The sequence below is a fragment of the Papio anubis genome, chromosome 13 (assembly GCF_008728515.1).
Source record: "Papio anubis isolate 15944 chromosome 13, Panubis1.0, whole genome shotgun sequence".
Classification (NCBI taxonomy): Eukaryota; Metazoa; Chordata; class Mammalia; order Primates; family Cercopithecidae; genus Papio; species Papio anubis.
Window position 1 is genome coordinate 6,975,175 of NC_044988.1, and position 14,634 is coordinate 6,989,808.

General features: G+C 49.3%; 1 protein-coding gene across 4 annotated transcripts in view; it reads right to left on the reverse strand.

The window, feature by feature from the left end:
- Window positions 1–14,634, reverse strand: part of SYK (spleen associated tyrosine kinase) — a 78,362-nt gene that overhangs the window by 6,406 nt on the left and 57,322 nt on the right. Inside the window, exon 13 of one of the 4 annotated variants that reach the window (XM_031654054.1) lies at window positions 13,311–13,408. The exons of the other annotated variants lie outside the window; for them this stretch is intronic. Coding sequence (XP_031509914.1) covers window positions 13,381–13,408 — 28 coding nt within the window. The 3' untranslated portion in view covers window positions 13,311–13,380. Of the gene's footprint in view, window positions 1–13,310; window positions 13,409–14,634 lie in introns of those variants that run through there. 4 annotated transcript variants of the gene reach the window in all.

Consider the following 14,634-nt stretch of genomic DNA (forward strand, 5'->3'; position numbering starts at 1 on the left):
AATTTCCTATGTTCTAGACATACTCTTCCTTACTTCCAATGTGGAGTAGCAGTCCAATTTCCCTTTGATAGGATCAATCACCCCAACCAGCACCATCATTCTCTTCTTGGCCTGTTGCCTCAGAGGCGCGAAGAGCCCACGCTGGCTGGGTGGCAGTCTTCATTTCCATTTGGAAGTTGTGGAGGTTGTAGAAATTATGGAATCATTGCTGCGTCTCCTGGTGGAAGCATTCTTCCTTCTGGAGCTAAGACTTTAGGCTAGCAGGGCATAAAGTTGTGGGAACAGGAAGCAAAAATGTTGCCAGTGGTTCACTAGGGGTGATGGTGAGTGGTGTATCTCCCATTTCCACTGCCTGATTCCTGGACCAGTGAGTCCTGGCTATGGGGTAAACACACCATCGATGGAAGGCTGATTCAGAGTGTATAGTTTATGTCCTGGAGCCAAATCTCCCTGGGCATGGATGGGAACTTCCCAGAAGAGCTGTGGGGAGCTGGTTATTTGACACATCGAGCAGCGTGTTTGGCTTCACAGTGATGTGCCCGAGTAAGTCCCTTACCTCTGTTTGGTGCTGTCCATAGGCCCCCTTGTCAGTTAGCTGAAAGGTGGTGAGAATACATGCATAGAAATACATAGCTTCTCTGTAATCCCAGCACTTTGGGAGGCTGAGGCAGGTGGATCACGAGGTCAGGAGTTCGAGACCAGCCTGGCCAACATGATGAAACCTTGTGTCTACCAAAAATATAAAAAGTTAGCTGAGTGTGGTGGCACACACCTGTAATCCTAGCTACTCAGGAGACTGAGCAGGATAATTGCTTGAACCCGGGAGGCAGAGGTTGCAGTGAGCCTAGATTGCACTGCTGCACTTCAGCCTGGGCAACAGAGCAAGACCCTGTCTCAAAAAAAAAAAAAAAATACATAGCTTCTTATCACTCAAGAAGGACCGCCAGTCACTCCTCTTGACATTCCCCAAAATTTCTTTTGGCTGTGTCAAGAAAGTGGCTCACCTTTGGCTTTGCTTCATGTCTGGAAATCAAGAACAGCTGTGAGCCAGCCCTGCAGTGGGATCTGCTCAAAACTGCCAGTGACGCCACGCCTGGGAAGGTGCTGGAAAGCTGGGCTGGGACTGCAGTGGAGCTCAGAGCAGGTGTTGATGGGATCCCTGCTCTCAGTCCATTGCAGATTTTGAAAAAGTAACTGTCCTCACCTGGAAAGCAGAGGCTGGATTAGATCTGAGATTCTTTTTTCACCTCTTTGGACCCTACATTCTGTAAGGTAGGGCCCCTCCACACCATATTGATTCAGTAGTACCTAAATTCATTACTTGGTTTTCACATCTCCCTTAATCAAAGCCTGGACTAGCAAGCTGCAGTTGGGGAACCTGAGCACGCCTGTCACCTGGAATACCTCCGGGGAACGTGTGACGAGTCCTTCAGTTCCCAGCAGCCCAAGGACTCCAGGCTGGGGGCTGGCAGACCCGGGTGAAGGCTCCCTTCCAGCTAAAGCATGCTACATCCCACCTTCGGGAACCAAAGACTCCAAGATGACCGCATTTCAATATCGAACTAACAGAAACAAGTCCACACCAAGCTGACTTTAGCAAGGGGAGTTAGAGAAACTCATTCCAATGCCCCCTGCTGGACAACACTATGACCTCAAAGATTAGAAATGGGTTCCCTGAAAAGAGCAGTCATCTGCCAATCACTTATTTTGAATATAAATCGCTTAAGACATTATTTCTGTACCTGTTGAGACACGATTCCCAATAGTGCATGCAGTTGGTGCCTCTTCCGCTTTCATAAAAATAGGCATAACCTAGGAGATAGCCTGTCCCTTTCCTGCAGGTGGAGGCCCAAGACCAGCTCTTGCCCAGGTGTCGGCTGCCATCTAGTGGGTACTCAAGGAGTAGCACTGAGGGACTGTGCGGTCCAACTCTCTGTTGTCTGGCCCCAAGTGGACCGACCCGGTGCGGAGGGGAACCCTGCAAACTGCCTCCTTCCTGCCCTGGAGAGCAGCCCTCTGGCCAGGCCTTCCCACCCCATGCCAGGGACATGGCCCCATGGCCACCCCCCACTTCTTACTCTTTCCCTTCTTTTTCCTTCCCTCTGTCCTCCTGGTAATGTTTGCCTTTTAAAATTGGCAAGCCAGTTTAAATTCCCAAACCAAGGAAATGAACCCCCCAGACTGAGAAAGCGCAGCAGCAGTGGGCCGTATTTGCCGCTACTGCTTACTTGAGGTACTACCCTGAGGATGGTCTTCCTGTATGTAAACCCCAGCCCTGTGGGGGTCTACACGGTGAAATCCCAGAGCACAGGGTCCCTGGTCTTATCTTGGGGTTTCAGGAATAAGCACTCATCAGGATTGAGACTCATGCCCTGGCCCAGGAGCTCTGGATGGGAGGCTGCTTTGGGTCACAGCAGTCGCTGGTCATTATAACAGGGTGCTTAAGGCTGGGCACTGGGCTGGAACACAGTGGCTGGAACACGTGGGCCACGCGGGTGTTCCCCTGACCTAGCAGTGAGCCAGCAGCCATCCCCACGCCCGACAGACCCAGAGTCTGTGCTGCAGATGTTGCTGAATACCTGTGACCTAGGCTGGTGGCCAGTGGGACGGCCCTGGAGTGGGAGACCTGGTGCCACACTGGGCTTCCCTCAGCTTCAGGCTCTGGTCACACTTCGGGGACAGCATCTCCTTGGCTCCTCCTCACAGCACCAGGAGACATGGGTGGAGTGGGACTTAGTGAGGCAGCTCCATCCGTGGGGCTTGTGTGGTGAGGGCAGCTGTGGGATTAGAGCTGCCCACCTGGGGGTGCCCTGGCCTTGCAGGGTTAGAGGGCAAAGCCAGAACTAGCCAGCTGTACCTGCCCTGATCTTTATACCAGTCTGTCTGGACAAACCCACACAGACAGGCCTGACACCCAGGGAGCAGAAGCTGGTTGGGACGTGGCCCTGGGCAGACATGACCCTCATTCTGTCACTGACTACTACTGGCAGAAAGGCTGACAGGGAGGGCTGGGTGTCACTGGATTGAGGGGATGCTGGAGACTGGGGACCGGCATGCAAAATTGAAGCTCAGCCTGATCACCACATCCAGCTCTATGGAGGTGCAGCAGACACAATCTGAAGAACCCATTTGGGGAAGGCCCATGAGATGTGAGCACAGAGCGGCCAGGCTGGGCCTTGTTCTCCATACAGACTTCAGGGCAGGTGGCCCTGCATGTCTCTGCCCAGCAGTGTCTCTGTCCTCAAGAACAGCAAGCCTGTTGGAGCCACAGCTGAGACCCAGGGATGCCCAGCAAGGGGGGTTCGGCTTCAGCAGGTAGGAGGGGAGTGGCAGGGCACATTTTGACCCCTTGGTTCTATCCACAGGTGATAAGGCCTGGGGAAAAAGAGGATGGGAAATGTATGGGGCCCATAGGAGGCCTTCTGGGAGTATGCGGCTGATGATGAACCAGTGGGGCTGAGCGCCAGGGGTCCCAGGCCAGGGTTGCAGAAGGAAGGACTAAGGATCCAGGCGGAACTGTTGCTGGGCTTTTCAGAGCATGTCCCTGGCAAGAAAGCATGTGACTCCTTTCCTGGTTTTGGTCACTCTGCATCTGCTGCTTTTCCACCTCCACCCAGTCACAACCTCCTCTATCTCTCCCCCACCCCCTTTTTCTCTCTCTGCCTTCTCATCTCCCTCCCTCCTTCCCTTCCTCCCTCCTTCCCTTTTCCTCTCTCACTCACTGTCTCCTAACACTCCTGTTCTCACCATCATATTCGCCGTGGGCATAGGTGGATTCACCAGAAAGCTAATGCAATATAATTCACTTGAAGACCCTGAGTTTGCATGGGCTCCTACCAAGATCCTGGAAAAGGACCCAGCAATAAGTCGCTTTTTAAAACCAAATGTCCAAAAGTAAGAAATTTTATCTGCAATCTGCTAAGACTGCCTTTTCCCTTTCCATGTTCCTTGTTGTAGCATTGGAATAGCCTTAGGCACTTTTTTTTTTTTTTTTTTTTGAGACAGGGGCTTGCTCTGTCACCCAGGCTGGAGTGCAGTGGTGTGATCATGGCTCACTACTCAACCTCCTGGGCTCAAGTGATCCTCCCATCTCAGCCTTCTGAGTGGCTGACCCTACAGGTATGCACCACCACAAGCTGCCAATTTTTGTAGTTTTTGTAGAGATGGGGTTTTGCCATGTTGTCCAGGCTGGTCTCAAACTCCTGGGTTCAAGCAATTCACCTGCCTTAGCCTCTCAAAGTGCTGGGATTACAGGTGTGAGCTGTGGTGCCTGGCCAGCCTTGGTCAGTTTTAACATTCAAGGAAAAGACAGCTGAGTTAGAGAACATGTGGTGTGAGCTCTGTAGGCTGTGGTTTACAGTCACTTGATGTGGGGTTACATTGTTGTCAACCATGCAGTGTAGCCAAGGCCACCATCCACTTAGGCATAGACTTGATACCATGTAGCATACTCAGTTACACACACACCATACTTTTCCTTTTCTTTTTCAACAGGAGTCATGTAGAATCATGTAGAATTGAATTTACCAGCATTCCTGTATTGAGCCCAAGCCTGTAGCTGTCTTATATTCAGTGACAGAGTGGGGAGTTGTATCTCCCAACTATTGGACCAAGTCTTAACTCCATGATACAGCTTGGCTGGAGCCAGTTATGGTCTTCAAAATTCTCTTTCCTAAAGAGGGCTCAAAAAATCAAGTGAGTGGTGGGCAAGGGGAGGGAGAGCATTAGGACAAATACATAATGCATGCAGGGCTTAAAACCTAGATGATGGGTTGATAGGTGCAGCAAACCACCATGGCACATGTATCCCTATGTAACAAACCTGCACATTCTGCACATGTATCCCAGAACTTAAAGTAAAATTTAAAAAAAAATCAAGTAAGCATCAGACCTCAGAATTGTGAGCACATCAGGCTCCTGAAGCCTGAATCTGCCCTGATCTGGGTATAGCCATAAAGGAGATTTAGTTCTCCTGGTGAGTGAGGTATCATCCCAGGATAATAGCACCTCTGAAATGGGGCTGGTTGCAGCTCAGCACTAAAGATGCAAACCTCCAGGGGAATGTTGGGAAAGGAATCACTTTAGGCTGAAACTTCCTTGGGATTTGCTCATTTTGGGGCATCTCTAAAGCTATCTGGGGATAGAGATGGTGATGTTAATGGTATTTGAGGCTGAGATCTCCTGGGTTCTTCTCCAAGCAAGGCCTGGACTCCACAGGCCACCTGAGACTCTTTTGAGACGAAGTGTCACTCTGTCGTAGCCCAGGCTGGAGTGCAGCAGCGCAATCTCAGCTCACGGAAACCGTTGCCTCTTGGGTTCAAGTGATTTTCCTGCCTCAGCCTCCCGAGTAGCTGGGTTACAGGCACCTGCCATGCCACCATACCCAGCTAATTTTTGCATTTTTAGTAGAGACAGGGTTTCACCATGTTGGCCAGGCTGATCTCAAACTCCTGACCTCAAGTGATCTGCCTTCTTACAGAGAGTCACACTAGCCTGACCACAGCTTCCTGATGTCCAGCTCAGGCCTCACCTGGCATCCAAGCCCCCTATTTGTGTGACTTTGCAGACAGAGGTGAAAGGATGTGGCCAGGCTCCCGGCTCTGTTCCTAGATGTGCTGAGCTGACACTCTGGGCATGACATGGACCTCTCTATGCTACAGATTGTCTGTAGATTCCCGTTCTTCCACAGAACATAGGACTAGAAGTCACAGAAAGGAGATGAGGTTTAACAGGAAAAACTACTGAGTTTTTAGCCCAAAGAATCAGAGACCCTGATCATGTAACCAGTTTGGAATTTATGGGGTATTCGGTGACCTAGCATTGGAAACTTCAGGCCAACACTACTCAGCCGAGAATGAAGAACCCCACCCTGCTGGAACTCACGTCTGGGTCTGACCCTCACTTTCCTGTACCAGGGTCCCAAATGGTTCCACATCCCTAAGGTCCGAGCCCTGATAGCAGGGAGGAGTAGCAGTGATGGCCTCACTTCCTGGTACACTTTTTTTTTTTTTTTCCTGAGATGGAGTCTCACTCTGTTGCCCTGGCTGGAGTGCAGTGGTGCGATTTCAGCTCACTGCAACCTCTGCCCTCTGGGTTCAAGCAATTCTCCCGCCTCAGCCTCCTGAGTAGCTATTACACATGCGTGCCACCAAGCCTGGCTATTTTTTGTATTTTAAGTAGACACAGGGTTTCACCATGTTGGCCAGGTTGGTCTCAAACCCCTGACCTGAAGTGATCTGCCCACCTTGGCATCCCAAAGTGCTGAGATTACAGGTGTGAGCCACTGCACCCAGCCCCTGGTACACTTTTAAAGATTTTCAGTGCCTGGTCTCTGGTCCCAGTCCAGACCCATTACTCCAGGCTCTCAGGGAACAGAGCCTGGGCACCAGCACTGTTAAGGCTACAGCTGCTTTCAGTGGGCACTTGGGCCTGAGAACCAGCCGTGTTCTAGGAAGAAATGGCAGTCTGCTTCTTCTTTTTGGTGCTGTCTACTAAATCAGCAGTCAGCCTACTTACTGGCTTTTTCATTTGTAAAATGAGGAGTTAATAATAGCAACTATCTCTAAAACTGGTTGTTTTTAGACTTAAAATAGAAAATTTACCTGAAAAGGCTTCATGAGCTATAAAATATTATGCAAATGCAACTTCTATTACAGTGTTCAGAAATAACATAGCATGCATCTATTCTATCACAGCAAGTTAAAGCATTTGCATGTGTGAGCAACGCTCTGGGCATTCACACGTTTTGATGTTTTGATTGTAAAGTCATTTGCATGTTAGTGATGAGCTGCTGGAGGGCATCATTGAGCATACTTTGATCCTTGGTACTCACCTGGGTACTCACTCTCCAAAGGCTGAGAATGGGGACACAGGGAGACAGTGACAGCCAGACTCTAATGTCACTGTCAAACGACGTGGATGAATAGTCTAACTGTGGTTTTTCTCCTACAGAAACCTGCTCTGGCTTTAAGAAGACATCACCAAGAACTGCCAGTGGCCTGAAACATCAGCCGAAACCTGGGAAGGGTCCCTGCCCCACCAGCCGTACCAGGAGCCTGGCAGGGCATGGCTTTGAGCCACACTGGGCCCTGGCAGCTGCTGACACTGCTGAGTGCCGGGAGTCATTGGGCTGGTGCCCCTCCTTCAGACCACGCAGCAGGAGACCACTGAGAAACAAGAGAGATGGAGTCTGTCTCGAGGCTCAAAGCCTGCTTCCCGCTTGGCTGCTTTCTCAGTCCAAGCTGCGGCAGGGCAGACGCTGTCTGAAGGAGAGCAGGCAGTCCTGGCAAGCCCAAGTTCCATGAGAAAGCACCCATGGGTGTGAAGTGGGTGCTGCTCAGTGCCCTCCCACCCTCTGCATGCCCCAGAGGGGCAGGGGCAGGGGTCCTGCTTTGGGTTGTGCAGGAGAGGCAGACCTTCCACCGTGAGTGGAGGCGCTTGGCTCTCGTGAAGGCTTAGGTAAAAGTGTACTGGCCTGTTTTGGGCTTCAGGGACCTAAGTAATGGCCTCTCCATTGTTTTATTTTTACTGTGGCAATGGTGGCATCTATCATAGAGCCAATTGCAGGTGGTCTGAGATGGGAGTGGTGGTGTCATGTCCAAATCCGCCGGGGAAGGGCTAACTGCCATGGATGCCAGCAAGATGGAAAACCGGTTCTGCACACCGTGACCCAAAAGGGGGAAAACGATGACCAAGCTGGTTAATAATAAAAGGTCATTTTCATGTTGAGAGCATAAGATCTGAAAAATGAAAGGACAAAGACGTCTGCTTAACAGAGACACACACACACCACACACAAACACACAGGTACACGTACACACACCACACACACACACACAGGTACACGTACACACACCACACACACACACACAGGTACACACACACACACCACACACAAACACACAGGTACACGTACACACACCACACACACACAGGTACACGTACACACACCACACACAAACACAGGTACACACACACACACCAGCAATGGTGGCATCTATCATAGAGCCAATTGCAGGTGGTCTGAAGATGGGGTGGTGGTGTCATGTGTCCAAAATCCGGGAAGAGACTGTACCAAGCGGTGCCAGCAGATGGAAAGCAGGTTCTGCACCCGTGACCCAAAGGAAAGGCGTGAAGCCAAGCTGGTTAATAATAAAGGTCATTTTCATGTTGAGAGCATAAGATCTGAAAAATGAAAGGACAAAGCGTCTGTAACAGAGACACACACACACCACACACAAACACACAGGTACACGTACACACACCACACACACACACACACACACCTGTTCCATTCCTGGGTCATCCCTCCCTCTTGATCCATTCCTAATTTTCCACCACACCTGATTCCACCTGGATTCCACCTGGATTCCACCTGGTTCCTGGATTCCATCTGTCTGTCCTGGATCATCTGGATCTTTCCATGGATGTCCTTCCGTCCCTGGTCTTTCCTCCTGGATCTTCTATATGTCCTGGTGTCCATTCCATGGTTTCCTAGGCTCTGGATCCCTGGATCTTCCACCACCTCCATATGTCTGTCCATTATCTGAATTCAGACCCCACACCCTGAACCACCCAGAACCACATCTTTTGTCATGAATGGACACACACATACCACAAACAGATGCACACATACCCCCCCTCCCACACACACCAGATTCACAGGAGGGGCGTTACAAAAATACAGGCCCACTAGCCGACTTCAGACCATGCATTTTAAATCCTGACACCGCGAGGAAGTACCGATTCGAACAGAGACGAACCCACCGGCCCATTAGAGAAGCCCTGGCAGCAAATGAAAAAAAGCATCCTCTAGAAAGGTACTATTTAGTGCTCAAGAGTAAAGAACTGGGGAGATGCTGAGAAAAAAATTCATAGCACGACATTAAGGAACGGATATGTCATTAATTTTAAAAGAGAAGATTGAATGGACAAGCGTCTAATGTGTTGACTGTAGAAAAACAAGCCAGTTAAAATGGCTGTTTGTTCACGGCCATGCTTTAACTGGGTGATATTTTTCTTTTCATGAATCTCTTCCACTTAAATTCTCTCCATCTTGGGAGGTCTGCCTTATTTCCGAGGTGAGCAAACCCTGCTCAGATCCTGGTCCACTGAGGTCTGTCCGAGGAGTCTTTCCTCGCCTCTGTTGAGATTTCCTGCCATGTACACAGTAGTGTGAGGTAGACGGTCTCGGGAGTTGGGATTGGCTTGACCAAGCATCTTGTTTTCTTTTTTCTTTCAAGGTTGAATAATGAAGGAAGCAAGAAGAGGGGGGAAGAGAGGTGATGGATGGAGGTGCACTGGGCAGCTTGTGTCCCTAAATTCGGATCGATGCCTTGAGGGACAGCGTGCTGCTGTGTAAGTCTGCCCACCTGGACACCGCCGGCTGCAGGGAGCTCTCTGGCATCCCCCAGAACACATCTGTGTCTAGAAAGTGTGCTTTACCAGGCGCTTTTGGTACGGGAGGAGCCATTGCTATGGGTGTGACCTTACACCTCTGGATTCATCAGGAAATGGAAAGGTCATGTCCTGTGCAGCTGGCGAGGCTGACTTGCCTACTCCTATGAGGATCACTTTCTTTCTGGCACAATCCACTTGATAAGGACTCTAGCAAAACCATTTTCTTGATAGTGATGGGCCCTTCATTTCCTAACCTGTTCACTATCCTTGGAGGCTGAGGTCTTCACTCTACTCCTGTTTCAGGGAAGGAAAGAACTAAAGCAGCTGCTCACAAGCAGGGGCATGTTCACCTCGCTGTGTTTCAGCGGGCTTGGATGACAGAAATTTATGATGTCATTTGACATGAGCTGTGGAGAACAAACAGTATGAGACATTGGCTCTATTTTTATGAATGAGGATGAGTTGTTTACGAACAAAATACATTTTTCACTCATTGTTCCACAATTTGATGATAGTCATGGAAAACTGAGTTATTCAAAGACCTCAAAGATTTGCAGATGTTTAAAGTCTTGTGACTCACGGCTTTGGTAAAATAATGCTTAACTAATAGGAAAAATAGCTCCTGGAAACATCCCCAGCTGAGCCGTGTGGGGACTGTGAGCATCTCTTAGCTGTGGGATGCCCCATAACAGGGTGGTGGCAGCAACAGGCTGTGAGGTGGGGGTTCAGGCAAACGCCGGACGTGTGCAGCCATCCGTGGGGATGTGATGGGCACCGCAGTGCAGGCTCGCTGGGTTTGGTGGGTGGGGCTCTGAGAAAGCGTTCTTCCTTTTGCCGCTTAATTTTGCAAAGCTACAAAATAATAAGTGGCCTTAAAAAGCACTCTCTAATGAAACATGAAATTATGTACCTTTCTGTAGAGTCCAGTCCTACAGGACCTGTGGATTTTTTAAAGTCCCGAGGGGCCAGAGGAATGTTAAAGAAACAGTCTTTAAGATCAATGATGGTAAGTAGCCAATACTCAGGAATCATAGCAGGGGATGGCAAGCCGGGTTGCCATGGGTTGAAGGACAGCATGTACTGCCCTGAGATCAGTAAGCATTTTCCACTTACCAGATTTCTTTTGGATAACAAAAACAGGTGAATTCCAAGGGGAAAAAGATTGCTCTATGTGTCCCAATTTTAATTGTACAAGGACCAAAATATGGAGGGCCTCCAGCTTATTTTTAGGGAGTGGCCACTGATCTACCCAAACTGGTTTCTGAGTTTTCCAAGTTAAGGGGATGGGATCTGGAGGCTTGATAGTGACTGCTTCTAGAAAGAATAACCAAGTTCTGGCCGGGCGCGGTGGCTCAAGCCTGTAATCCCTGCACTTTGGGAGGTCGAGACGGGCGGATCACGATGTCAGGAGATTGAGACCATCCTGGCTAACACGGTGAAACCCCGTCTCTACTAAAAAATACAAAAAACTAGCCGGGCGCGGTGGCGGGCGCCTGTAGTCCAGGCTACTCGGGAGGCTGAGGCAGGAGAATGGCGTGAACCCGGGAGGCGGAGCTTGCAGTGAGCTGAGATCTGGCCACTGCACTCCAGCCTGGGTGACAGAGCGAGACTCCGTCTCAAAAAAAAAGAAAAAAGAAAAAAAGAAAAAGAAAAAGAAAACAAACAAAAAAAAGAATAACCAAGTCCTGTTGAATCCGATTTATGAGTAGGTATAATAGGCTGAGTAGTACCTTGTGCTGATTTTTCCAAACCTGTACCTTGAACAAATCCCTTTTTTTTTTTTTTGCCATAACGTCTTTACTTTGTTGTCTGTAATTACCTTGTGGAAAAGAAATCTGTGTCCCCCATTGTTGTAAAAGATCTATTCCCCAAAGATTAACTGGAATAGGTGTAATAGTACCAGGGGGTGAATAGTACCAGTCTGTCCCCCTTGGCCCACACAGTGTAAAACAGTGGAACTTTCATAAACCTCTGAAGCCTGACCAACACCAACTAATGCTGTGGATGCATATTCTTTGGGCCAGTGTCTAGGCCATTGATGTAAGGCTCTAATGGAGATATCAGCACCTGTGTCAATCATTCCCTCAAACTTCCTTCCTTGAATATGCACAGAGCACACAGTACGAGTATCAGAAATCTTGCTGGCCCATTAGGCTGTTTTGCCCTGAAAGTCTGTGCTTCCGAAACCTCCAGTTCTGTTACAAGAACTAGATCCTAGTGGAATGTAATGGAGTATAAGAAGTTGAGGATTGCGGTCTCCTGCTGCTGCATACCAAGGTACCGCAGAGCTAATGACAATATGAATTTCACCTGAATAATCAGAGTCGATTACACCAGCATGTACTTGAACACCTTTTAAATTTAGGCTTGAGCGACCAAGAAGCAAGCCGACAGTGCCAGGTGGCAAAGGGCCAAACATACCTGTGGGAACAGCAATAGGTGGCTCTCCGGGTAAGAGAGAAATATCTCGAGCGCAGCAGAGAGCTACAGCAGCTGAGCCTGTGGTGGCAGGGGACAAGCATTGTACTGAGATTTGTCTTGGGGCTGAGTTGTTAGATCCTGTGGTACAAATGGCTGAAGTGGGAATCGGGGGGCAGGTTGAATGGATTGGGCCGGGAAAGTGCTCATCTGACCGGCTGCCAAAGGCTGTGAGTTGAGGAATGTCCCATTGTTTGGAGGGGCCTGGGGCCAGCCCCTCCTTCCATTTCCCTAGTTGTTGAATGGCTTTAAAGGGGTTACCATCAATGTGAAATTTTGAGTGACCCAATGATTTCCCTTACGGCATCGTGGGCACAGAGTGGAGGGGAAGGTTTGTTTCTGTATAGGGTTTTGTTGTTGGCGTTGAAAAAAACGGCGGCCTGAAAGCCGAAGACAATTTTTTCTACAATGCCCTGATTGGCCGCATTGAAAGTGTTTGCCAGAGAATCATCCAGGCATTCTAATAGTGGCGATGGCTTGTGCCATGACCATTGCTGGACGTAGAGTTCCCCCACGCCTTCACAAGCTTTAATGTAGGAGGAGACTACATCACCTCCTGGTGGAATTTTGCCTTTCATGGAGTGAATAGCTGCCTGACAGTCTGCATTTGTTTGTTCATAAGCTGTAAGTTCTACAACAAGTCATTGGTCATGGCCATCAGGGATTGCTTTCTCTGTCACATCTTGAAGAGGGGCAATAAATTCTGAATAGGGTTCATGTTGTCCTCGTGTAACGGCCGTAAAAGATGGACACATTTTGCCGTCATTCTGAATCTTATCCCAAGCATCTAGGCAACATTTTCGTAATTGTTCAATAATCTCATCATTTAGTATAGTTTGGTTTCGAATTCCAGCCTGTTGTCCCATTCCCAGTAACTGGTCAGCCGTAACATTAACAGGATTAGAGCCCTGATTAAGACGAATGCGTTCCTGGACAGCATCAACCCACCAAGTCCTGAATTGTAAATATTGGGATTTAGATAAGACTGACTTTGCTAGAATTTTCCAGTCACAGGGCACCAGACGTTTACCTTCTGCTAGGGCCTTTAGTATGGAACGGACAAAAGGGGAGTTGGTGCCGTACTGCTTCACTCATCCTTTGAAATCTTTGAGGAAGTTAAAAGAAAAACTTTCCCAAGCAGCAGGGCATAGCTGAACCTGGCCTGAGTGAATAGGATCTGGTTGGACTGCTGCCTGGACTGTAGGTATACCTGGAGCTGGCGGCGCCGCAGGCAGTTGTGGGGGCTGATTATTCACCTGAGGAGCCTGATTCTTAGGCTGAGGGACCTGACTCTCAGGCTGTACATCTGGAGAAGCCACGGGATCAGTCGCCTGCTGAGCAGGGTCAGCTGGCTGTGGCTGATTTTGTGCCGCAGGGGTGGCAGGTATAGGAGGTTGTAAAATTCCAGGAAATTGCCAGGCCTCAGGAGCCCCGCATTCTCTTACCTGAGCGATGGCTCTCATAAGAGGAGTGTCATCTTGAGGGATGTATGTAACTTGTTGCTTATGAGCGGCAATGGTGGTGGTGGCAACTGCATGAGTGACCGGACCAGAAGCAGAAAAGAAATGAGGGTTTTGAATAGAGGAAGAATTGAGAACCTGTAAGCCAGGTAGAGGCGCGAGTACCTGCTGAGCAGGTCTTTCAGGGGCCTGAGGTCCAGGCTTCAAGGGAGCCTGATGTGCTGAAGGAGAAACAGAAGTGAGAGATGGATAACCAGGCTGTGGAGGGATAGGTTTGAAGGCCTCATTGCCAGCTCAAATAGATGGAAAGTTGACAGCCCCGCAGCAGGGCTGAGCCGAGACAGAGTTGAGAGCCTCGTTACCAGGCTGAACAGACGGAAGGTTGAGGGCACTGCAGCAGGGCTGAACAGGGACAGAGTTGAGAGCCTCATTACCGGGCTGCATAGAAACGTAGTTCAGAGCCTCTTTTTCAGGCAGTGTAGCCTCATTTTCAGGCCACGCAGATGGAAGGTAGGGGGCCCTACAGCAGGGCTGAGGAAAGACAGGAGGGTCCAGTTGCAATGGCTGTTGATAATATATTTTGGTTGGATTTTGCTGGTTTGGGGAAATGAGATCATTTAAATCATGTAAAAGTTCATCATAAAGCGATAATGGGGGCGCGGCAGGCTCTGGTGCAGGCGGCGGGGCCAAAGGAATGTCAGAATGGAGGTCCGTCTGTAAAACGATGGCCTCAATCTGTGCAGTATCCTCAGGAGAAAGAGAACTGAGGAAGAGGGCTCAGTCTCCAGGTTGTTCTCCTGAGTCTGCAAGGAATCCAGAACAGAGCAAACCAAAGTCCAGACTGACCAAATGGTGGGAGGAATAATACGCCCCGCTTTATGAGCAATTTTGAATTGTCGACCAATCTCATCCCACTCTTTGAGTTCTAAGGTTCCCTCAGTAGGAAACCAAGGGCAAAGGAGATCTACGACCTCAAACAATTCAATTAACTTATCGGCAGAGACTTTTACATCTCCTTCTTTAAGGAGAGTTTTTATAAAGTTTAAATAAGCTGAGTACTTAGTACTGGCCTGTCCCATGGTGGCCTGGGATACTCTGAGTGCCCAAGCTTACCACCAAGCCTATTGGCCACAATTCTCAGGAATCTGTCATTGATGTCCTCCACTGAGTTCCATGCTCAAAGCGCGCCATCACACAATGAAAGAGAAATCCTCACTGGGCGCCAGGTATAGGGTCCAGCCTTACATGGCCTGTGGGTTTTCTCTTCGTGTGCAGAGACGAGAGATTGTAGAAATAA